The sequence below is a fragment of the Taudactylus pleione genome, unplaced genomic scaffold (genome assembly GCF_031769625.1).
Source record: "Taudactylus pleione unplaced genomic scaffold, aTauple2 ptg000333l, whole genome shotgun sequence".
NCBI classification, from domain to species: domain Eukaryota; kingdom Metazoa; phylum Chordata; class Amphibia; order Anura; family Myobatrachidae; genus Taudactylus; species Taudactylus pleione.
In genome coordinates, this window is record NW_028284734.1 from 7,981,837 (window position 1) to 8,008,550 (window position 26,714).

The following is a 26,714-nucleotide window of genomic DNA, read 5'->3' on the forward strand; positions in this document are numbered from 1 at the left end:
TTCATGAGGTAGTCTCCTGGAATGGTTTTCCAACAGTCTTGAAGGAGTTCCCTGAGGTGCTGAGCACTTGTTGGCTGCTTTTCCTTCACTCTGCGGTCCAACTCATCCCAAACCAGCTCAATTGGGTTTAGGTCGGGTGATTGTGGAGGCCAGGTCATCTGACGCAGCACTCCATCACTTTCCTTCCTGGTCAAGTAGCTGTTACATAGCCTGGAGGTGTGTTTGGGGTCATTGTCTTGTTGAAAAACAAATGATGGTCCCAGTAAGCGCAAACCAGATCGGATGGCATGGCGCTGCAGAATGCTGTGGTAGCCATGCTGGTTAAGTGTGCCTTGAATACCCATGTGAGCGATACCCATATAGCTTCTGAATCAAGAACAAATCTGAGTAGTAACTCCTTCCTCATTAGCTAAAGGAACCGAGAGTTGTGCAAACAACCTTCTGGGGAGTCACCCCTTAGGAAGGTGTCACGTAATGAATCCCCAGTAGGGAGAGGGATTTTCCCTCCTTTTTTACACTCTCCCTGTGGAAAAGTGGAAAAAGACACTAGTCTTTTTGGAATCTGGAACAGTCTACCTGGAGTGTTCCTTGCTTCCCCCATAAACTCAATGAGCTGTTCAGATTGAGGGTATCCAGCCTAAATCACCCACTGGTGATGAACACCAGGTTTAGGGTTTAGGAGCCGGTACTTCATCTTCTATAATGAAAATTGAATAACTGTCCCTGCTAGAGAAGAACATCTACTGATGAATGTGCTCCTCCTCTCCGCGATAGGCCCAGAGGAAGAAAATGTGTATCCTCTGCTTCCTCAAATGATATATCCAAATCTGAAAACAGGGTGGGCTGAAAGAATGTTGCAGTCCATCTATATGCTTAGACGGCTGATGCCTTATTTGCTTGTAACATCTGCAGATAGGTAAAGCAGATTCTGAACTGAGTGGACATAGCCCTCCACCCAGAAAGGATGTATGGGAAGAGGAAACATAGTAGGCAGTGTGGGAGCTGATACGCAGTCCACTAACTGCGTCATAACCTGAGACCCAGAGACCATTAAAGTTGACCCCTGAACAGGTGCTGGCGAGGTGGACTGTTGTGTAGATCAATCAAACCACAGTCCAACCTGTATGAAATCCTGAGAGGCCAACTGCACAGGATTACATGAAACAAGCACAGGTACAACAGTCTCATGTTTACCCTTGTCCTGAGACATGGGTAATACTTGCAAGTAACCTACAACCAGTGTAAGGTTAAAACTGCACTGTAAAGTTGGCCATCCACTATACAATTTTCTGTCAGATATCTGTCCAACCTGGCTGGTTGAAATGAAAACCTCGTAATATATGGGAGCAAATGACAATCGTCCATTTGCTCACAAACACTGGAAAATAGCCAAAAATGTTTGTTCAGACAAATTGGTTAAAACACACAAATTTAACCAATTTGAACAATTTTATTTGCCCTGTTTGCAGTGTTTAAAACCATATGATCGACTGTCATTTGCTCCCATACCAGGTTTTTATTCCAACCAGCCAGTTTGGACAGATATCTGACAGGAAATTGTATAATGGATGCCCAGCTTTACCTTTTTCACAGATAAAAATAAATGTGAAGTACTCTCTAACCCCTATATACCAGGTAGTTGGGGGTTAGGAAAAACAAAAAACTTTTTTTTTTTTCTTTTTCCCAGCAGAGCTAGAAAACAGTCACATACAATGCACATGTAATATAACTACAATTGGCTATAAATCCACTACAGCAACGCAAAAGGAATGGTAGGACATAGAGCACTGTATACCTTAACCAAGGGAGAGGTATACAGGGAGACTGACCTAGACCCTCGTGAGACCACAGCTACCTGGTGCACTGTGTGGACCGTGGGCGTCTCATACACGTGGAGGGTAGGCGAAGCAACCCAGACGCTCGAAACCCTTGTAGGGACTGCGTATGGGTCGGGGGAGAAGCTGTCGAGGGAGGACTTACCTTCCCTAAGCTGCATTAAATAGCTGGGTACGCTGGCCTTGTGGCAGCAGATTGCGTATTCTGACGATCCCCGGCGTCAGACGATAGACCCCCGGCTGGTATAGTAAGGATGCGGACAATCCCTGGTACTTACAGCAGGGGCTTCTGGTACATCTCTGACACCAGTAGCAAGGACTGACGCGCGTGATTCCCCGTAAGAGAGGAATCGCCTTACTGGACATCTCCGAGCATTCGGTGCAGTTCAGGTCGTAGCCTTGCTGCTAGCTAAGCTCAACCACGACCCGCCAAAATCACCAGCACTATTACCAATGTTGCGGCCCGGCGGAGGTAGATGGAGCTGCAGTACATGCATCTTAATACAGACGCTTGGTACTGCCAACTCAAACATTTTTTTAAATAAAATAAAAGCTTAGGACTGCTCTAAGCAGTCCTCCTGTTACAAAGGTGCATCTGGATTCTGCCGCACCAAACAACAAACTGAAGTCCTATGGTTAGGGGCGAGGTATATATGGAGGAGGACCCGGGGCATTCTGGGAGCCAAAGCTTTAACTATTTGGTGCCTGGTCTTCCAACCATAATATTCCCCATGGTATTCCTGTGGATCCCTATGGCCCCCGAAGAAGAAAATACCTCTTATGTAGTAAATACCCCTATACCAATGAAGAGCCTGCTGTACCTTTCCACTTTTTTAACTTCAATGTTTCCTAATTGGTTTATGTATGATTTTTAAATGGATATAAAAATGTACAAACGCAGAAATATTTATCACCAACGTCAATGAGTGGGCAGACTACCAATCTACAGGTCCCATCTGTACTCTTTTGAGGTGGCAAGTGATAGCAGGAAAACAGCCATTCCTTGAGGTGCCATTAATGCTCCATATCGATAATCCTCTTTCCACACATTTAATTGAACTCAATGTAGAAATCAATGTACAGGTGGCTGTTACTGACCCAGCCATTTCCCTAGAGCACAGGCCTATGCAAAATACACAAGACAGAGCGCACCAACGGATGAGGCTTAATTAACACTTGAAAACCAATTGAAGAAGAAAGAGAAATTAATCAATGTGCTCCATGCATATTTATCATTGCAAAGACAGTTATAGATCTGTTTGGTATTTCCTGCACAAAACAATGCTTGGATAAAGAAAGCTCAAGCACAGAGTGCTGACAGGAGATGAAGTTCCACACTGGAGCAGCGGCAGCAGGCAGACATCACAGTGCATTGATGGGGGAGGAACCCTGCCATTGAGTGCAATTTTAAACAGTGTGAAAAGATCCAGGCTGATCTAGATGAAACAATTGTGTGCCAACCTAGACTGGCCAAAAGGGACTGGGGCTGGATTACCCCTACCAGCTGTGTGTGTACAAAACTAGATTAAAAGGGCAGCAGAGCCCTATGTGAAATATATACATTCCTTATTTTCATCTGAGATTTTTCTGTGTGTAACATATGTGTATCATTAATCTATGTCAGTGATGTAGAATAGCTTTTTTTAAAGGACTACTATGTAGCAATAAACACTAATCCCGCCTCTATATGTAGGAGTTAACCTTGTAATCTGTCCCCTGGGGGGTCCTATGTTAACGCTCTAACTGCTACTCTGCAGGCCTGATCCAGAATAAGCAGTCAAGAGGAACCAGAGCCGAAACTAGACTTTTTGGTTTTTCAAATAGGGACATAACGCTCCCGAACAAGGGGCATGACCTCCTGGGGAAAGGCCAGGGAAGAGATAGGCGAGGCCAGGAGATGCAGGGGATAAAATAAGAGGAAGCTACAAGAGCGAATAATAATAAACAGAAAATTGACCGGCCGAAACAGTGCCCTCTGCCCTGCGGTGCCCTGTGCCATGGCACAGGTCTCACTACCCTAGTTACGGCCCTCAGAAGAACCTACTATAATCACCTTCAGAAGTTGTTCCAGGTGCTGGTGATAGACCTGGTGATGGCAGTGACCAGGCCGGCTCGGGGGCTGTTCCAGTAGAGTGCCAACATCAGGGTGCCACTCTATAGGGGGTACAGTGCGGTCCCTGCCGGGACCCTGGACCCATCAAGTTTGGCATGCCTGGCTGTAATCACATCTCCAGCCACAATATCAGTACTAACTTTGGACCCGGGCAGCACTATGCTTGATTGGGCGGGTCAGACTTGGCCTGGGGAGTGACGACGCTGTGGCATGACATCATAGTTCTATGTGTGGGTGTCTTTTACCCTGGTGAGGTCAATGTGCATGTTTTTTTTCCCCATAGGGAACAATGTGTGTGATTTTTTTCCAGTGGGGGAAAATGTGTGTGTTTTTTTTCCCATGGGGGGCAAAGCGGGTGTTTTTTAAATAATAGAATTAAATAAAATAATAAAAGTATTAATTATGGATATAGCTAGATTTGAGGGGAGGAGGGGGCTCCAAAATTTCTCGCACTGGGTGTTAGGAGACCTGAGGCTGGCCCTGGCAGCGACTACTCTCCTACAACTGGGGTGCAGTTTTTAGAGGGTGTCTACTGACCGAATAATACCAACAGTGTTTCCTGTAATAGAGATAACTATTGGTAGTACATTAGTGGCAGATAAGCTCTAACTGTAACAGATATAACTACTTGTAGTACAACAGGTTGGCAGAGAGAGTCCGTCCTGTCACAATTACCTTTCAGGCTTCTGCTACCAAATGCAAGAACAGATCTTCTTGCCCTGGGAATCTTATTTAAAACAGAACTCATCCACCTTGACCTCTATTTTACATCAAGTAATTTCAACACAAAACCTTAGAGCCTATATCAGTGGTTCCCAAACTGTGTGCCGTGGCACCCTGGGGTGCCTTGGGACACTTGCAGGGGTGCCTCAGGTTGGTGGTCCAGCACCAAATCAAATTATTTATGGTCAATGTAATGTAAATATGTAGACAAACAGGAGCGCAAACCTGTCCAGCACCACATAACTGACCCTAAGGATGACTGGTAAGCACAATTTACTTCACTTTACTACATTTATGAATTTCTCAATAATAATTATTTGACTTAGGGGTGCCATAAAAACAATGATGATACCCTAGGGCGCCGTGGTTCACTAAAGTTTGGGAACCACTGGCCTATATTATATCTGTAGATACAAAAACACCTGCAGCAGTTTTAAACAAGGGTAAAATGCAAACCCCACATTAGAGCATAAAAAACAATTGTACAAACAATCTCTATTTAATTAGACCAATCAAATAAATCACAAGTTCACATATGTACATTATACAGCAATAGCACTAAATTGACTTGTTATATTAAAACACAAGATACATTACAATAATGTTATACATTTTTATACAGGGCACCAGCCCTGACGCTCTTAGCTTCTATGGGTTTTCTTCTCCTGATCACTTGTCTCCTTCTCTGTGCGAGAGTGTGATTCCTCAATGTACCAGTCTTCCTTCTCTCCTATCCTGCTCCTGCCTTGGGCTTGTTGACAAAACTCAAGTGCCCTCAGGCTGTGGTGTCCGGTTCTCCAGGTCTCACCTACACCCCAATGTCTCCTTGTGGACCCTATGGATTTCGAAGAAAGAGAGTTAAAAGGCAAGTTTTACCATAACTCTCCTTTTACTTCTTCAGGGTCCATAGGGCTCCACAGGGAGACATTGGGGATGTCCCAAAGCAGTTGTTCAAGGGCGGGTACGCTCCGCAGCTTATAGGAGAACCCTACACCTGAAGGAAGCATCCTGAGAGGCAAATGTATCAAAGGTATAGTACCTAAGAAATGTGTGGACAGATGTCCAGGTGGCCGCCTTGCATAGCTGTTCAGCTGAGGCGCCACGCCGGGTTGAAAATGAGGGACCCACAATTTCCTCATTCAGGTGGAAGCGAGAAACCACCTTGGGAAGGAAGCGACATGAAAGCGCCCCTAAATCTGATACCCTACGGGCAGATGCTATAGCCAGAAGAAACAGTCTTCGCAGAGAGCCATTTGACATCCACTGATTCCATGGTTTCGAATGGAGGTTCCTGAAGTGTTTGGAGCTACAGTGACAAATCCCATGGAGCCACAGGAGGGACAAAGGGAGGTCGTATTTGTAGAACACCCTGCATGAAGGTGTCAACATCCGGTATAGGAGCAATTATGCACTGAAACCAGATAGACAAAGCAGAGACCGCCTAGCATCTCTGAAAGTGCAGGAGGCCTAGATCCAATCCAGCTTGAAGCAAGGCAAGAATTCTAGAAACCTTAAAGACCTGAGGGTCATAGTTTCTTGGAGCACACCATTGGAAATATGTATGCCATATTCTGTGGTAAATCCTGGCTGAGGCTGGTTTACGTGCTTTTAGCATGGTCTGGACCACAGAGCTGGAAAAACCCTTAGCTGTTAGGAGGGATGTCTCAAGAGCCAAGCCATTAAAGACAGATGGGCTAGGTCCGGATGGAGACGTGGACCCTGAGACAACAGGTCTACTTGTAGAGGAATCTGAAGAGGAACGTCTATGGAGAGCCTTCGAAGATCGTAGTACCAGTGACGTCTGGACCAGGCCAGAGTTATTAACATGACTGTACCTCCCTCCTGTCTGAACTTTCAAAGTACTGTACTTGAGGAAGCAAGGATATTGGAGGGAAGAGATATGCTAAATGGAAGTAACATTTCACCGACAATGCATCAATGAAGACTGTGTCGGGGTCCTTTGTTCTGGCTCCATAAATTGGAAGTTTGTTGTTGTGTCTGCAGGCCATGAGATCCACCTCTGGAAGACTCCATTTGTCCACTAGAAGCTAAAAGATTTCTGGATGTAGAGACCATTCTCCTGCATGCACGTCGTGACAGCTGAGGAAATCCACCTCCCAATTGAGAATCCCCAGGATGAACACTGTGGAGATGGCTGGGAGATAGCGTTCGGCCAAGGTGAGAATGCGGGACACTTCTGTCATTGCTGACTGACTTTGAGTACCCCCTTGGTGATTGAGGTAGGCCACAGCCGTGGCGTTGTCGGACTGTACTTGTACTGGCCTGTTTTCCAGAACATTCTGAGCCAGAGTGAGAGATCTGTAGATGGCTCGAAGTTCCAGGATGTTGATTGGCAACACTGCCTCGACTGGGGACCATCGGCCCTGGAAGGAGTGTTCGCTGGTTACTGCGCCCCACACTCAGAGGCTTGCATCCGTGGTGAGGAGAGCCCAGTCCGGGATCCAAAAGGGACGACCCTGGTTCAAATGGGAAGTCTGTAGCCACCAGGCTTGGGACAGGCGAACCTCTGGGGGGAGGCTCATCGTCTGGGATTTAAGTAGATGGGGTAGCCCGTTCCACCTGGAGAGAATCAGGTGTTGGAGGGGCCTGGAGTGAAACTGGGCGAACTCCACCATGTCGAAGGTGGACACCATTGATCCCAAGGCCTGCATTGCAGAGTGAATCGACACTCTGCGATTGTGAAGCAGTCTGAGTAGTCTGTGCTGTAGTGCTGAAATCTTGTCCGCCGACTGAACCTTGGCTTTGCCTTGAGGGCGAAAGGACGGAAAGGATGACGTCCGCGGCTTTGTATTATATGCAGAGGGCAGGATGCCACCGTCTTGTTAGTCACCAAAGTAGTCACAATTTTATCTAATTCTGGACCAAATAGGATGTCTCATGCATGAACCCTTTTTGATTCTGAATCTGCTTTCCAGGAACGCAGCCAAAGAATACCGCAGACCACTACCGAAGTGGCAGATATCCTGGAGGTCAGGAGAGATGTATCCATAGCTGCATCTCTAATGTGATATATGTAGGACAGCTGTTCCCTTGAAGCATCAGAGGGAAAAGTCTCTTCTAGGGCCTTTGCCCAACTCTCAATGGCTTTTGCCACCCAGGCCGTAGCCTAGCAGGACGAGTAATAGCTCCTGTAAAAAAAGAGTATGTAGAATTATGACAAGCTTCTATAAGTCTATCTGTGGTCTCCTTCAAGGAGGTTGCAGTACGAATGGGCAAGGTGGATTTTTAACCGGACGCGGTACATGAGAATCCTCCGTTGGGGGAACTTCCCATTTAGTACAATCAGTAGCTGAAAAAGGGTAAAAGGAACTGAATCGTTTTAGAATTTGAAACCTTTTGCCGGGCATATTCCAAGCTTCACTCATGTAATCAGATAGCTGGTCAGAGTGAGGAAGGTCTGTTAAAACAACCTTTTGTCAAAAAGTGCATGTTTTTTCTTAGGAGCGGCTTCATCTTCTTCTATTTGTAGAATAGGTATATTTAGTTTAGAGGGTGGCACCTCTTTTCCTGAGACGGAGTCAGAGTGAGAGAGATCTGCATCTTCTGCCTCCCCAGATGATATCTCAGAACCAGATAACTGTGTGGATTGGGAAGATATCATAGTACGTATAGTAGGTAAAGGTTTATCTTTTTGCATCATTTGCTGAAAAACCAGAGAGGCATTAGCCAAACGCTGTACTGAGATAGTGGGTACATCTATCCATTGGGGATGCAAAGGATTTACAGGGGGTACCTGCTGTGGCCATCCCATAGAGAGAGCTACCACGGGCACTGCTACTTGGTCCACAAGTTGTGCCAGCATTTGTGAAAAGGCAGCCCAGGATGGGTCCTAAGGGAGAGGCACCGGGGCTGATGGACCTGGGGCTGTGTAACAAGTAATACAGAGCCCATCCTGAATTAGGTCGTCTGTGGCTAAGCCCGCAGAGGAGGACTTACAAGACACCAGAGTAGGAGCAGCAGCATCAGGCTACTTGTTATTCTTTCCTCTGCCAAACATAGCCACAAGAATAGAAAAATACACAGTATGATACAGTGCAGTGAACACCCTGCACTATGTATAATATGGCACAGTGTAGTGTGCAACCGTGCTATATAGAATGCGATAGCCCTCACAATTATATAGGAGATGTGAGGTACAATGAACCCCCTGTACGAGTATGTCAAGGTATAGTAGAATAAAGTGAAAGGTATAAACTGACAGTATAGAAAGCAGAGATTAGCGCTAGCACAAGTCACATACAAACACAGAAAAAAACATTACATGTCTGCAATGGGCACTAAAATCAACTATACAGACCACAGTGGCTGGTAGGATATAGCGCTGTATAACCTGTCCCATGGGAGAGGTATACAGGGAGATACGACCCAGCATTTCCTGGAGACCTGCTTGTCTAAAATGGCTGCCGCGCTTCTCTGTGGGGGCAGAGGGTGAGGGAGGAGCAGCTGAGGGAACATCAGGACTGCAGTGGAAAGGCACCCTGAGTTAGGGGAGGGGCTGCAGGGAGAGCGCCTTATCCTCTGGGTGACGTTAACCACCAGGTCCCCTGTCCTTTATAATATGCCTCTGCACCAGTATCGTTATGACCCGATGGTCTAGTGGAGTAGTGGACGAGCCAGTGTCCACATCAGTGCCTCCGGTCTGTCTCCTGAGACCGGAGGCAAAACTGCACTAAGACGCGGGTTCTCGCAAACGGTGTTCCGTCTTACCTGACACCTGGATTCCGGGCTGCAGTCTGGGAAGCCTGCTAGCTAGTCCCCCTCGGAGCCCCGCCGGGAGTACCTAGCAGAGGCTTGGTGTCACGGCGCCGCGGAGGGGTGATGGGGCGGCAGCAGAGACATCCGGAGAACAGTCTGGTGCTGCTCACCCGTTTGGTAAAAAATAAAATCATAAAATTAAAGCTTGGCCTGCTTAATGCAGCCCGCTGTTATACTGGTTTTCCAGCTCCTGCTGGACACCAACAAAACTAAAGTGCCCTCAGGCTGTGGGTGGGATATAGGGGGAAGGGCTGGAGCATCCTGGGTTTGAAAAGCTTTGCTGTTGGTTTCTGGTCCTCCAGGTCCCACCTACACCCCATTATCTCCCTGTGTAGCCCTATGCACCATGAAGAAGAAATACATTTATCACATAAAGGGTCATTAGCAGTCTTTTCTTCTGGTTGTGCCATAACCCATAATATACTCCAAGGTTCCATCCATTTGAATAGGGAATACTGTATCTTTTAATTATCATAATGATTTTACAAGCAACAGCACCTAAAGGTTCATCTCACTTACAGTTAAAGTAATATAAGTGCTACTGAAAACAAAAACTTTAGGAGATTTAAATGTTATATTCATACCCACATATACCACGCTATTACGGTGGGTTCAACGCAGCTAATTTTCCCGAGGCCCTCTGTGGGGTTTGAGCAACAAAATGGCAGTGTTGCTGTTTGCAATGTGCCATCATTCCAGAATGGCACATTGTGGCCAAGGTGCTAATTAAATCACCCCCATAGAAGCACCCTCAGTTTGGTTTTCTTTTTTTTTTTAAATTAAAAAAAATAATAATGTACTTACTAATGGAGGTCCTCCTAAGAAAATGGTTCCCTGTTTTTGAACAATAATACTTTCATCAGCCATGGCTGGTACATATGCTCCTCCGGCTGTACACGATCCCATCACCACAGCAATCTACAAACAATTATATATGAAACCTGTCATTAACAAACTATTAGGTTGAATTATACACAATGCAGAATAATAAACCACAAATTTAGACAAGCTGTCCCGTTTCAGGGGCCTTTTGCTGCTGCATAAGACTTATTGTTACAAGGGAATACGAAGGGAATGTTCACTCGCCCTATACTTGATACTAAGGGCCTGCGAAAAAGTATAGCGGATGACGTCATTTCGCCAGTCGGAAACTTTTTGCCATATTCAATTGCAAAGACTTTTCGCGTACGCGGAAACTCAATGCAATGTAATAGACGAAAAAGTTTTGTCTATGAAAAGCGGGCGGAAAAACGTGCAGAATTGTGGTTTTGGGGTGCAAAGGTGCGGAATCCACTCTGCAAAGGGTAACTGCGTCAAAAAAAAAAAACTTTAAAAAAAAAAAGAGGAACACCCCAAAAAATGACTGAGAATGGGGGTAAAAAAAAGTACAAAGTAGGGGTACACACATAAAAAGTAGCAATAAAGACTTTTGGAGGGTCTGCAAGTATGGGGTAGGTGTTTTTTTGATTGCAGGTACTTGCTGAAGGTGCGTTTTTAACGTTACTTAAAACTTCACTTTAGCAAATTTAAACCATGCTTGCAGCCATTTTCAAGTACCCCAAATTTGCCAGGATTATTTATTTTCTCCTAAAAATACTGCTTAATGCTATTCTTCACCACTTGTTCAAAGACGCTATATAGAGGCAATTGAAAGCACTTAAGTACCCCAAATAGCTTCAGGAGGGCTATTCGGGGACATCTATACTGATCCCCACTGTTAGTGCATCTTTTGGGGGGTGTTAGGCTGATTTCCCCTTCTTTGACAGTACTTTTCGCCTGTTTGAGTTTCGCCGGGATGCGTTTTCGCATCCTTTGGAATTGAATACGGCGAATAGCGGGACGCGAACGAAAAGTTTTTGTGTCCAAAAACACGCGAAGTAGGCGAAAAGTCCGGCATGTGAAAAAGGGTGCGAAACTAATTGAATACGGCCCTAAATGGGGTTTTTTTTTCACTGTATTTTTTGGATAAAATACAAAAGTTTTAATTAGTAAAATTTGCTTTTTATTGAGCAGCTCTCAACCCGGGATATGGAGATATCTGCAGCAAAATAGTAAAACTCTGCCCACCAGCATATATTGCAAGTTCCCTTTATTGAGTACTGACAGTGTGTTTACCATATAGAACAATGATCTTTGTAACTAGATCAGTTCAAGGGGGATGTAGTCATAATGTCGACAGTTATGTTGTCGACACTGTTGAAATGTTGACATTGAACATGTCGGCTTCTAGAGAATGTCAGCACGTTCACAATGTCCACAAGTAAAACGCTGACATTCTGCAGGGACTAGCATGCAGAGGGTTAGAGTTAGTCTACGGGAGGGTAGTGTTAGAGTTAGACACTAGGAGTAGAATTAAGGTTAGTCATACTTAGTGCATGAAGCGCAGCAGGATCTGCCGGAAGTCAACAGGACATCACCACTGGATGCAGAAAACAGCTGACGGACCATGTAAGTCACCACTAGACACATTTTGTCAACATTTTAATCATGCTGACATTTCATGATTGTTGATGTGACGCATTTCACCATTACATGATGAATGTCAACAAAATATCTACACCCCTGTTCATGCTACAGTATGTTCACAATGTAGAGAACACTGTTAAATGGTGACACGATCCACTTTACGGTGCACACACATAAAGGGGTTGGTGACATGGGATTAGCAAAATTTGGGAACTTGTTTTATTTATTATTTGATATAAAAAGTACAGCAACAATCAGCACACTGGGCTGTCTTCTCGTTTCACTGTTACTAAGAGCCAGAATATAAAGAAGGCAAATTACCTGAGAGATACCTTGTGATGACATCTTTGCCTGGTTGTAAAATATTCGACCAAAATGATCCCGGTCTGGAAATACTTCCGCCTGGCGAGGAAGGTTTGCTCCACCTGAATCCACTGTAAATGCAATATCACACGTCACTGTTATTCTACTGACATGCTAGTTAAGGCCAGGTCCACGAGAACGACGTGTCCCACCCGACCTGATGCCCAGCTGTACACATACTGCACGATCTGGTGTACGACATGCGCAATAAAACCTCCCAATCCGCATTCACCTATATGCCATCTCAGCATGGATGGCCCATCTAATGTGCAGCACATCAGATGGGATGACCCTGCTGACGATGGCATGCGGGAGAACGCGCAATTGAGGGTACACATTGAGAGATACGGACTATATATCGTCCCAAACCGCATCGGAACGATATATCTGATGTGTACCCAGGTGCAGAGATTAATCCCTCAATGTGTCATTTTTTCAAGTCGAGTCTCCCAGCTTGGTTTAACCTTTAAAATGATTGTCACTTTAAAAACGGGGAGACTCGCATAAATCCCAGCAGCGACAAAGGCTCGCAGCTTATAACATTTAGCCCATAAACTTCACACAGACCGGGCCTTGGTTGGAACTAAAAGAGGAACGCCTTCTTTTAAAAGCTTATTTCTAGGTCTTATATAGCTGTTTTCTATGGAGCCTACTTTGTAGTCTATAATGAAGGAAACATGGGCAGCATGTTTTCTGTACTTTTTTGGGAGGGGAGGAGAGAAGGCAGCAAAATGCTGGGAATTAAGGTTATTAAATTAGGCGTTAACAAGGCTTTTAGTTTGCAGCCCCTCTGTGAAGGTGAAACGTAGAGAACAATCATTATTTTATGGTAAGAAGTTCGGGGCTCAGTGCAGAACTCCTGGGTACACCCCTATTACTAAATGCTCATGTCCTTGGAGGAATTAAATAGCATAATTTGTCAAATAATTACATTTATTTCAGATTTTTCTTGTAAATAGCTCAAAAAAGGTTTGAACTAAGTGGGGCATGTATTTTGGGCTGTTCTATAGATGGGAAAAAAAAATTTTGACTTGCAGATGGGAGTTAAAGTGTTTTTTTCATTATTTTTGGAACTTGTTTAAAAACACTAAACATTACAGAATTTTTTTTCTCTACTCCACAATAATCTAGAGGCTTTAATTTTGTAAAAAAAAAAAAAAAAAAAAAAAACTTACTATCATTTTTTCACTGTTATAAAATTAAAAATGAACTATTGGACACCTTTTCAGAATCTATATAGTATTTTGCTTATGACCACTAATAACCTTCTATACTAATATCCAATCATATTTGCCACCTTTTGGGGTTCAGGGTCATTCCCCACTTTTTCTCCCAGATCACACACTCTTGAATTACTGCGCGACATTGCCTCAAACAGGCTTTTACAATTGAATTGCTGTGCGACACTCAGGAGCTCACTTGATGAGAATAACACGCAAAGTGTGCGGTAACGTAACCCTTGGTTTCCATGGATAGAACGTGGCGCTAATTGAATCATCCCCTAAGTACAGTATTTACACTTTCCCTTGTAGTAATTGCAATCTATTTAATTGCACGTTTTTATCTATCTACTGATTGGCTATTAATTAGTTAAATTGTAAGGAACATTACTTGTAGTGACCCTCTGAAACTGGCTTGTGATGCAAGAGAAATGGTTCAGGACTGGGCTAACTGGGCACCTTCTGCAACAGTGATTACACTGCAGTCTTTTCTGCACAAAGACAGAACTATTTCTTTACAATACAGTGCGTACGGTTGGTATGTATTATCACGTATGAAGTGGAGTGCAGGACTTGCTTACTGATTCTACTGGAGACTGCACGAATGGAGTCATCTATCAGCCACATTGAGGTGTAATTATTATCACATTAGCTTGGCTATTCTCTCTTGCAATGCTCAGCTGCTCTCATTGAATAACTATCAGCAATATTTTTATTACATCATGGTGATGACACTAAGTAGAATCTTTGTAATGTGGAATTTACTATTTAATAGGGAAAAAAAAATCTAAAAACTCTGCTTAGATTTGAGTCAAAATATTTTAAATATATGAATCAGACTTAAATAATGACCAGTGTTTGTGCCACTCCTTACCCAGGTATACACAGGGCAGGTGGTTCTGCATTGCAATCTCCTGCGCTCGGAGGTGCTTCTTTACGGTGATAGGATAGTAGGTGCCTCCTTTCACGGTTGCATCGTTGGCCACGATCAGGCATTCTATCCTGTAAGAAAGGGAAGCCACACTATCAGAAGTCTACCTCAGAATAAGCAGGAGTAAGATGAGACATGAAAAACAAAATAATCACTGACAATTAAAGGTCCAGGATGGTACTAACAACAACTTTGTTACATAAAAGTGTTCTCTCACTAAGCTGCGATACAATAAATTACCGCTGTTTGGTTGCAAGAACCCAATTATACCGTTTTCTAAAATCTGATATCTTAGATCTGATATGTATTAAGTGCTGCCGCTCTGCAGTAACTTCAATAATGGGCCACGGCCAGGATCTCTGCTGGATATGCTGAAGTCATACAGGACACCCATCTTCCAATGTCATGTGCAGATCCCTAGATAATGCAATCCATGCCACTGATCAGGTCATTAATTGTGTCCTGAATGTCACAAACGGTGGATAGAGGGGACCCCAGCATTAGTCTGGAAAGCATAATTAGAACACCCTTCCCAACCACCGGGCTTCAGGGGACTTGTAGGGCCACCAGCACAATACTGGGCATCGTTGTTCACATTACCGATCATCCACCAAGGGCTATAGGAGTGCTTAATATTACACAGGAATGTTCTGCACAGGGTCACACAAATACTGTAAAAATGACATTATATTATTTGCTCTTATGAATGCATTGTTGGTCATTAACTACAAATCTTAAAAATAACATTAGTTTGCTTAAATCAACACTCCGTAGGATCCTCTTACCCAGATATCCGACCAATGCCTGTAATAACACCTCCAGCAGGAACGTCTTCATTACCATACAACTGGTAACCGGCGAACTGAGAGAATTCTAGGAAAGGGGACCTGAAAAATAATATTTTATTTAAGTCTTTACATTTGAGAGTAAATACTGCCAATGTCACATAAGTGCAAGCCCTTCGTTTTTATGTTTACAGTACACATTATACATTGCTTCTAAAGGAAACCTATAAACTATCATTTTAAAAAAAAGTCCTTTTGAAAAACCCTTGTTTACCACTTTATTAAATGTAATATAAAATCGCCTAATCTGTTTTGAACTGAAGTAACTTAAATTGGTTAAATAAAAAAATACACACAAAAATCTCCTTCTCAATCGGCCATCATGAGAAACAGCTTGAGATTGGAAGGGTATTTTTCCATCATTCTCCAGATTTAGACTATGACAAATCAAGAAGCAAGGATTTTTCTTTAAATTTAATAAACTGATTCCCAAAGGTCTTGGGGCAGTTATTCATTTAATGAAAGATTTTTTTTTTTTTTTTAAATTGTGTGTGGGTTAGCTATTTATTATTATTATTATTATTATTTAGTAATAATGGCCAGGCCGCTACAGTCGTCCTAATCTTGTTAATTACCCCAGCCACCACAGGATTAGCAAGTGGGCCGATAGCCTCTGAGTCACTGCCAGTAATATAGGTTTCCCAATCCCTGCATTCATTTTAAGTTTGTGCTTCCGTTAGATAAATTAGCCAATCAATATGGCTCTCAGGTGTTTGTAAACATTGCACGTAGGCTGCGACGGGTTTCCAGCCCCCAGTGTTATTCGAAAGTGACTGCACATAAGCAACCAACAAACCTGTCTGGGATCACAGACTTCATCTAGCAGTCAATGCTAGGTGATTGGTCTGTGAACCTGACCTCAGGCACACCCTACAAACTTTAAAAGAGACATCGGCTTATGACATTCCCGGTTGCTTCTTGACTACTCACCTGTCTGCTCCGTTACTGGATTACTGTGCAATGGACCTGACTTGTTACCTGACTTCACTTTGCTTATAACCTTGTCTGCTATTACCACTGATGTGTACAGAACATTGGACTTGTTTCTGGATTATGTTTTTACCTCATTACTGCCTGCTACTATTGTCTATTTATGTACCAGACTACTCAGCCTGTCACTGGGCCTAAATTATGGAGCATACACACGGTCAGATTTGTCAGATGAACGATTTGAACGATTTTACCAAAGTTTTGAACGATTTGAACGATTTTTGACTGCATTAAAATGAATGGAATCGTCCAATTCTGACTGAAAACACATCAGATGTCAGATATCGTTATCTGACAAACGGGAACGCGCATCGTTCATCGTCCATCGTTCAGGCATGTCAGATTTTCCTTCAGATATGAATGACTGAATGATTTTTAAATCGTTATCGTTCAGATCTGAAGGAAAAATCTGACTGTGTGTATGCACCATTACCCTGTTCTCTGCCTAGGCTGTCAGTGCCTCCTCACTGCTCTGTTAGGCGGTGGTTAAAAAGTCACCAGAAATACAGTGTGACACATCTTTCTATCTCACTTTAACAGCGTTAACAATAACAGTGTGTTTCAATATATTCAGAACATAGACAATGGCTGCAGAGAGCCTACGGACATTTTACCATTCAGGCTTTGTCAAGGCATTCTGTCAGCAAATAGCTGTGATAAGTGATATATGGAAAGACACAGACAACGGTTGTTTTGTTGAACATATATTTTAATACTCTTTGCTATTTTTCATTCCTTTCTTCACGTTCTTTTGTTTTATATTTCACCTTTTTCAATTAAGAAGATTAATACATTTAATACATACCAATAAAGTTTATAACTTTTAAATTGTATTATTGTGGTTGCCAGTGCTCCCTTGAAACTACTTACCTTTCTCTTCATGTTTTTGTGATATATGTAATAATCAAGTAGTGGGTACCACCTCATAGTAGCCATTTAACTATATGGTAGGGACATTTACCACAGATCTGAGCTATTTTGAGATATGGACCATTGAAGATATTAGTTATGACAAAGATACTGGTGCAGGATTCATCCCTGTCTTGACTTTAAGATATCTGTATTAGTGTGGATACTCACGATACATTACCATACCTAAGTGAGCATCCTTGGTATTGGGGTCCAACCAAGTCTTTCCAAGTTGTGAAAGAGCGGAATAATACATAGTTGCCTGTGACAGTAAGGAAAAGGGAAATGTTGGTTCTGTGCCTGCCTCACAGACGCACCAGCTCTGAGGTGCAATGCAAAGCTTGTGGTCTCTCGGTTTTTGTGGAAACTAGCTCAGGGTGTCTAGGGCTGGATTGGGGCATGCTGCTTTCTTATTAGAAGTTGATTTTTATTACACAGTGCAGCATGTTTGGTTTGAGAAGAAGTAACTTATAATCACTTTTTATTTTCTGCGGTTGACTGAGTGTACAATCACTCAGTCCATGGATTCTGCGGTTTCATTCATTTTTAGCTGGGGCATAAGCTGTCTTATCATTATCTGACTTGTTTGTAAGATTCTCTTAAGGTACCATGTGCTGATAGAAAAGGCTTCTGCAGGCAAATGGAAAATGTTTTGGGAAAGAGATGAGATGTGTTTCCTTAAAGGACTAACATGCAGAAGATTTACTAAATCACTCAGCATAAAATGACAATTGGATATTTTCTAGATCTGTATAATAATAATAATAATATTACTGTGTTATCCAACAAGCAATATTGATGTACAATGACTGTGACAGGATTAGATGTTTTCTGTGAACCATTAGGAATACAGATACTGAACTAGGCAAATTAAACATACAGTATAATAGTAAATTTAAGTTTCCTCATTTTTACAGCTCTGAATTCCACAATACCATTTGTACGGCAAAATAATTCCGTTGTGGCTTACAGTAAGATGCCACAGGGACAAATAACTAGATCTAATAACCAGAACTTATAAGGAAATAAAATGAAGTTTCATACCCAGGATCTATGAGTTTGTCAATTCGCTCTCTCGGTAACAGTTTTCCTCTTGAGGTGTGCAGTGTCCGGGCTTTATCTCCTCCTCCTACAATAGCAACACATGTTAATTTATATTATTGTTCCCAGCTGAAAGCAAAACTAGTTAAAATAATGTTAAAGTTTGATGTGTGGAGTCTGATTTGTGACGTATGGAGTAACTACACTTGTCGCAGAACATTGTGCTGTAAGCAAACCACTAAAGTGCTTAATTTGCAAGTCATAACTAGTCATACAAGCTATTTCCAATACCACAGTTTTCTGGCTAGGGTCTTCAGGGGCAAACGCAGTCCTAAACATTGATTCGGGAATATCAATGGTTTCAAGTGTTAACCAATTTTCCTAGCTGTTTGGCGATAAACTAGCTACTTAACAACACTCCAAGCAAGGGATGTGAGCACCAAGCCTCTTATACCATATTCATACACTTCATTTGTGACAAATCAGTAATAATGCGATTTTGTATGCACCTTGTCAATAATAACTTACATGTCCAACTGTATTTAAAACACATTGCTCAGCATACCATGTAGGGGACTTGAACACACAACCTCATACACCACAGTCAGGGCCAAGGCCCAGCGCAGGTACTATGGGCGGCACATCAATCTCCCATGGCATCATCTTTTGACTTGCAGGGTACTTGGAATGTCAGACAAAGCTACCTTGAGCATCCTAATGATGCTCTGAGCCCTCAACCCCTTCCTGTCCACGTGACCACGCTCCTAATCATGACGTCACATGCTCGGGTGGTGAGGCCGGCACATGGTGGAAGATCGCCCTGCTACTACCCTGTCAGCAGTTCTTGGGATTTAATTGTATCCAATGCAGTGAGCTCAGTAGAGTGGTATCTAATCCCAGTGTTACATAACTTCAGTCCTCAGGGAATCCTAAAGCTGGCCACACACATGGCGATCTGCACACGATCAGTCGATGTGTATGATTTGTGTACAATTTTCCTTGAAACTCTCCCCGGCAGCTCTGCACACGATCTGCACACAATTTGGTGTGCAATCTTCATACAATCTCTCCTGCATCCAGACTTTCACAGTGCATTGTGTCCTAGATTGTCAGATCTGTCCTACTGCACGGCAGATCTGAAGATGCGATGTGCGACCAGCGGGGACGCGCATTGCATCGTGAGTGGGGACTCATGATTTACTCAGGATTTGGCCATATTTTACACGATATGTCGTTCCAATGTGTCGGAGTTGGCCAGATCAGGTAAAATATCGCTATATGTGTGGCCTGCATGTTCTACAGATCTCCTCAGTATCAACAGTTTAATAATTAGCTACACGTGTGGATCTTTTAAAATGTGTCAGCCAGTAATGAATACAACTAGAAGATCTGTAAAGCAAGCAGTACTAGTGGTCCCTGATGACTGGAGTTGGGAAACACTGTCTTATCCAATGGCAATACAATAAATATACTTTACGAATAATATAAAAACATGGCTGAAAAGCACAGGAGGCGACCAGAAAGGTAAAGCAATTATTTTAAAAAGCTATATTTACAAACTAATGAATTAAAGTATATACACCCCCTACACATCTGTACATAAACAGATATCTGAGCAGTGAGCACATAACTACTGAAAGAAGTACACATTTACTGTGTTACCGCTCTATAGTTGCTCCTATTTACCTCTTTGGAAAAAAAGCTATTTATCCTAAGGGAAGTTATGACTATTTATATATATACTCATTTACAGGAGAGTGAGAACAGCCAATGTACTGACAGGAGCATGCTCCGTGCACCCCTGAGAAGCACCCCAGCTTTTTTTTATAACTGCTTTAAACCAACAATGGCATCTGAGTTAATAACTGTACAGTGCAATTAGGCTTTTAGTCGCTCTGTACTATTACTGTTAAGTTATGTAAAGTGCATAGCAGGTACATTAAAACTTACCATTTGAATATGTAAAGCATGGATGCAAAATACATTGTAAATATTTCACTGCAGGTCTGTTGAATCTGTACTAACACCTAGATAAAAGATTTTACTAAAGTGCCTCTCCCCCCTATCCGGGGCCTTGGGGATTAGCACATGGAGCGGATTTCCTGGGACACTGCAGGTTCTATAACACAAAAACCAATATCAGTTTTATTTACCAACTTTAAATGACGGCAGAGCCGGAGGTAGTGAGAGCTGGAGAACCAAGACGCTGCAATATCTAGTGACTTTCATTACAATCTACAATCTAACAAACAGTCTTTGCTATATAATGTCCCCAGATGGGGGTTACCCACACTGTAATTGTGTGTCTTTCTGCATCCATCGGGTGTCCCACTGGGTGGCATTTGGTCTGCACAGACATGCTGGAGACACGATGGGTTGCGTATGACATCAAGACAAGGTAAAATCTGGGCACGGTCCGAGGGACAGCCCAGCTAAAAGGTACAGTTGCGATGCAGTTACCTAGTCAGTGCCAACATGGGGTAGCAATGGCACAGGACGGATATTGTAAAAAATTGTGCTTTAGCTATGATAGTCTAGTGTTCTATAATGCCAGTCACGTAAACGGCACAAACCCCAGTCACACATTGGCTCACTATGGGGTTACTTACCAAGACGGATATTTTCTGCTTTTTCCTTTAGTTCTGTGACTAGTGCTTTCATCCGCTCATAGCTTTCCTAATAAAATTAAAAAAAAATAATTTCAGCTATTTCATTAATATTGTTTGTAAGTCTAATGCATATTTGTTTATGAGGAGAGATCTTATACAATAAATGAATCACTGTTTGAAACCATATAACAATGTTATTAGAATACTATATTCAGCACAATTACCTACTTACGCTGGTGGCACTACATGTATAAGCACATTAAAAAGTATTTGTGAAGCTAATGCTAAGGAAAATGATGGTGTTGTTAACAGATTGTCATTTTTCTACTGCTGGTTTCTTTTTGAAATATAAAACATTTGATTGGTTGCCGTTGGCAACACCACTTCTTTGGCAGTAAATGTCTTTTGCAATACATATTTAATCAATGATTTAAGCCTGATTATAAAGTAATTTCCGGAGACACTTTGCTGTTGGTCAGGTCTGTGCAGATAGCACTATGAACAACAATAGTTATAATCACAATTATTTATTATTATTAAATAATAATAATCTGTTTATTTATACATTTTATCATACACAATATGAAATATTGGAAATAACTTAGTAGCAAACAGACTACAGTAGTACAGGAAATAGGTCAATAATATAAGTTGCAGCAATACTGCAAGAGAACAGACTGTATGCAATTGTTGAACAACTATAAGGGCAAACTTGGGAACAAAATAATAGACTGTAGTATAGAAAAGAGGGTAAATAACTGGGAGGAGAGCCCAGAGCTGGGGCCACTGATGCAAGGGCCCTTATTTATTAGCCTGCATGTTCTAGGCACTGAACAGTGAGTAAAGAGCCCCATACATCTGCCCGCCATTTGCCAGAACAGACTGGAACCACTGATAGAAAATGAGCATCGATGTTCACCTACCCATCGTGGAGTCAGTGTACTTCTTCATGTTAGGAATCCCGCTTTGCTAATTCCCGATCATATTTTTGTCAGATCGGCAAATCAGGAAAATCCAACATGTTGGATTTCACTGATGACCCGACCCCATCGTCTATGGATCAGGGAATTCAGATGTATTGTCCCTTTCATCCTTAGATTTAAAGGTGCAACAATTTACAAGGCAACCTGGTTTTGCCTTTTAAATTATTACTGCTTTAAATCTACAGGCAAACTTGCTGGGATTCCACCTGTGCCTGCAACTGGCTATATTAGAGACTACCCTGTGTATATGGAGAGGTCAAAGTAGAGAAAAATGGTCATTGAGAAAACCAGAGTGAAGCATTACATTTATTTTATTATTAGATTTATGTTTATTGATTTCTACAAATGCACTTAACCACCAACATGTAGCCTGACCTTCAGTGAGCAGTAGCCAGAGTACAGCCTGCAGAATAAGGGTAGGGAGCATTGTGTCTTCTATACACAATGCAGCTTGTACTGTGCATGTGATAAAACAGGAAAATAGGAGCATTACCAAGGACAAAGCTGTAATCCTGGGAATATCGCTAGGAAACAGGGAGCTGGGGCCGAGCAACTTCTATTACATTGTAATTCACAGACTCAGATACACAATAACTGAATATTTGAACAGAAGAGAAATAAATGACAAGCTTTGCATTGTGTACAGCAGATCATTTACCACTACAGGTGCCTGGGATGGGGGGGGCAGAAGCAGCGCTACTCTGGGGTCTCCCCGGCATTGTACACCCGGTCTGTCTGACCCTGAGGCGCTGACTGTCAGGCCTAATGTACCTGGTAAGCCGGGGAGCCAGTGTCGGGGCTGGATCCGATTGTGGCCACTTTGTCTCCGTGATAGAGTCGCCGGAGAGACCCCCTGGAGAAGCCTCTCAGGAGAGTCCATCGGGGCCACATTGTGTGCAGCATGGGCAGGAGAGACACACAGCCCGGCCCGGCGCTCTGTACCCGGGTATGAGAGAGGGAGCAGGATAGGACGGACGCTCAGTACTGGGGGGGAGGAGTCAGGACACACCTCCCGCCTGACATGTACACACTGTCACTGCGACTACGCACACACCCACCGCCAGCACCAACCACACACTGCCGCTGTCACTGCGTCCCAGGTCACTGCTTCCTCCTCCTCATCCCAGTATTCACCCTGCTTACACAAGGCTGAAGTTAGCTTATTATTCGGCCAGCTGCTTAGTCACTTCTTATTCATTTTCCAGCTTCTTATTCAGAATTTGTTATATTAAAACAATTAAATCAAATTGAATCACTAGGTTTACAATGTATAAACAAAATATATTGTTTATAGAATGTCTATTACACAAAATTCAATTGTATTTTGCTTGGCACACAGAGGTTTTGGGCATGAAATAGGGTGGTAAAGTGAGCACAGCCACCAGATTTTATACATATGAATGGAATCGGTATGTTATGCCAGGGCCGTAGCTAGGGGCGTGCGGCCACACAGAGCGCAGACCTCTGTGGGCGGCACCGTTGACATTCCACGGCCCCTGCTTCTGACTGCAGGGTGCCTGTAACGGCGCCCTGCAGCCAGCAGCAGTGCTGCCTGTAGCGTCCCGCGGACGCTACAGGCAAGCACCCTGCCATAATTACAGCTGCCCGGCGTGTCTTGAATACGCTCCGGGCACTGCTTGAGCTTCAATTACCGGGGGCCCCGTCCCATTGTGCGCAACATCATGACGTCACACACAAAAAGGGGTGGGGCTGGCACAGGGCGCTCAGAGCGCTAGCTACGGCTCTGTGTTATACTGCCGGACGTCAGCCCGTCGGATGAATTACCGATGCCAGAAGGCCAACATATGGAGATCCCGACGGTAAGTATAAAACCTATCCCTAACCCTCTCCCCCCCTGACCCTAACCCTCCCTTAGGGGTGCCTAAACCTAACCCCCCCCCCCTCCCCGCATCCTAACCCTCCCGGGAGGGTGCCTAAACCTAACCCCCCCTTCCCTTAGCCTGACCCTCCTAGGGGGATGTCTAACCCTAAGTCCCCCTGGGAGACCTTAAACCTAACTCTCCCCCCCCATGCGGCTATCCACTCCCGATGCCCGGCTTACCTACGATCGGTCTGCTGGGCATCGGGAATATCGGCGTGGGGCTATTGATAGGCGTCGGTATTTAGACGTCTATCATTAGTCCCATGCCGGGATTTCACTGTCGGGAACTTCGACCACGAGCTTCCTGACTACATACCATATGAATAAGTAGCTGTAGTTGTGCTAAGGTTAAATAGCCTTGGGCAACAAATTTGACACTTGGAATCCACAGAGGGGGATCACTTACATATGACCCACTTGCAATTGGCCTTGCCAAACAGGTTTTGGGCATGAAATAGGGTGGTAAATTGGGAATTGGACCCAGAGTTTCTACATTTGAATAAGTAGTGTAGTTGTGCAAGGGTTAAATAGCATTGGGCAACAAATTTGACACTTGGCATTGTGCATGCATGTACTGTACACAGCAAAAGTGTGTAGGTCTAAAGGTGCCCATCCACTAGCAGACATGAAAATGACTGCACGATTACAACATTGTAATCGTGCAGTCGTTTGTCAGTCTGTGATGAGCCTGCACTGAACAAGCAGTCGTTCAGTGCAGGCTCATCAATCATCTGCAAACATGCTGAACCTGACGTTATCGTCAGGTTGTCCAGCATGTTTGCCCGATGATAGAGGTCTAAACGACCAGCGGGATTGGGCATCGCTGGTCGTTTTAGATATTTTTGAAACGATTTGCAGACGGTTTGTGAACGATAACAATATCGTTCAATCGCTCAACTGAATCGTCTAGTGGATGGGCACCTTAAACTTCTGTGTCTTTTTCCATTGTGTCTCTCATAGCAAGGTGATCATTCTCCCCCTGAAAATCTCAGTGCCATCATTAGGCTGCCTGGTCTGTTACTAATACATTTGGGAAACCTGCAATGTGGGCTTTATTTTGGGGTGGAATAGGACAGCAAAAACATTATGAGCTGCCCCAAATTTCTCCAGCAGGCCATGTTTTGTGGATTTTTTTTTTAATCATGCACAGGTGCATAGTTTTGCAGGGTCAATAATTATCCCACCTGGTTCCAAAGACAGAAATCTGCAGTACATGTCCTTTTCGGAATACTTGAGAACTAAAGCTGGCCACACACTAGACCAACTTACATCCAACCATCCAACTAGTTGATTGATTGGAATGAAAATCTGGTAAGGTATGACAGCAAATGACAATCATCAATTTGCTCCCAAACGCCGGAAAATGGACAAAAACTGTTGTTGGAACAAATTGTTTAGATCAAACATTTAACAAACTTGTCTGAACGACAATTTTCATCTGTTTTCTGGCATTTAGGAGCAAATTCCTGATTGTCATTTGCTTTCATACCTTACCAGATTTTCATTCCAACCAGCCAACTAGTTGGATGGTTAGATGAAAGTTGGTCTAGTGTGTGGCCAGCTTAAGGTTGAGCACCCCGGCACTAGGATATTCCCACATCATTGGTGCAGTGGGTGTGGGTTAATTTGTACAACTTGTAGTGATTGTGATGTTTTTCCATGATGCACTACTGATTCTAATATGGCCACCTTACAGTGTATGGATATGCTGGCACATCATCACCAGCATACTAGCATACCCATTGCTGCCAGGGCATGCTACTACTTGCCTACCCTCCAACCTGACCCGTTCCATTAGGCACAAAATACTACTTGAACTAGGTAATTGATGAGACAGGTGTTTCAGCACAGGTGTCTGCAATCATCAATTAAGAGGGAAGTCCAGGAGCAGAGCATTTTGTACCTAATGGAACGGGTCATGTTGGAGGGTCTGCCACTTGCCACTTGCCACCACGTACTCACGTCCATGAATGCTGAGACCTATAGGTGCAACTCACAAAATGGTAAACAAAACCACAACTGGGACAGACCTCTATTGAATGGTTGGGGGCCTGCATTTGGCTGGCCTGTTAAAGATTTGTGCATCTGTGGGCCGCCTGTCTGCTTTATGACAGGACACTTGCTGAGCGGAGTGGTCCCTGTAGGGAAAAGCAGGCTCAGTAATCTTGCCGGCCCCCAAGCCCTGCTCTTTTACTTCAGCTGCCTGCTTGGAGTCCTGGCCAATCAGAGCCAAACTTCACTGTACTGCATTGGCCAATCAGAGAGTACTGTCAGTCTGGAATGGGCGGGAGTAGTTCTCTGCCAGCAGTGACTATTTTGCGTTGCTGTGAATTTGCCTTAGAGAAGGCAGCATGCAGCTTGTGTGTCCCGCCCCCAGTTCTCCTTCTCCCCTGCTGGGACTGGCTTCCTCTCCATTGGCAGGGCATGTAACTGTGCCCCTCCACAATCCTGGAGCACACTGACAATGCTAGTGCTGTGATGACACTACGCTTGTGGGTTTGATTAGTTATGCTGGGCATACACTGCCAGATAAAATGCCTGTCAGGCCCACAGACATTTTATCTGGCAGCCTGACCCCCTGCAGGTATCGCGGGCATACACTGTGAGATGTCTCACAGTGTATTTGTCCCGATATCTGTGCTCTGCCCCTGGTGGTCGGCAGAGACTGGGCATACACTGCCCGATGCGCCGACATTTAATTTACAAAATATCGGAAGGGCATGCTGGACTTAACCCTTGGTCGCCCGCACACACACTACAATTATCAGGGTGATCTGCGAATATAATGCGGATCACCCCGATAATTATATAGCATAGGGGAGAGGAGGACAGTTATAGGGAGGAGGTGAACCAGCTTGTTGAGTGGGGGGAGAATAATAATTTGTTGTTCAATAGTAAGAAAACTAAGGAGGTGGTGATAGTTTTTAGAAGATCTAGAAAAACCACCCCACAGCCATTGTTTTTGATTGGAGGAAGTAGAGATTGTTAGTGGTATTAAGTTTTAAGGAATTAATTTTACTGAGGATTT

At 43.6% G+C, this 26,714-nt stretch overlaps 1 protein-coding gene across 1 annotated transcript in view; it reads right to left on the minus strand.

Annotated features, from left to right (window-relative positions):
• MCCC2 (methylcrotonyl-CoA carboxylase subunit 2) overlaps nucleotides 1–22,821 on the minus strand; it is a 64,573-nt gene extending 41,752 nt beyond the window's left edge. Inside the window, exons 1-7 of the mRNA XM_088443765.1 lie at nucleotides 22,576–22,821; nucleotides 20,822–20,888; nucleotides 18,216–18,300; nucleotides 15,213–15,314; nucleotides 14,371–14,498; nucleotides 12,235–12,347; nucleotides 10,252–10,365 (exon numbers count right to left, since the gene is read on the minus strand). Coding sequence (XP_088299891.1) covers nucleotides 10,252–10,365; nucleotides 12,235–12,347; nucleotides 14,371–14,498; nucleotides 15,213–15,314; nucleotides 18,216–18,300; nucleotides 20,822–20,888; nucleotides 22,576–22,707 — 741 coding nt within the window. The 5' untranslated portion in view covers nucleotides 22,708–22,821. The remainder of the gene's footprint in view (nucleotides 1–10,251; nucleotides 10,366–12,234; nucleotides 12,348–14,370; nucleotides 14,499–15,212; nucleotides 15,315–18,215; nucleotides 18,301–20,821; nucleotides 20,889–22,575) is intronic.
• Between the last annotated feature and the right edge of the window lie 3,893 nt (nucleotides 22,822–26,714).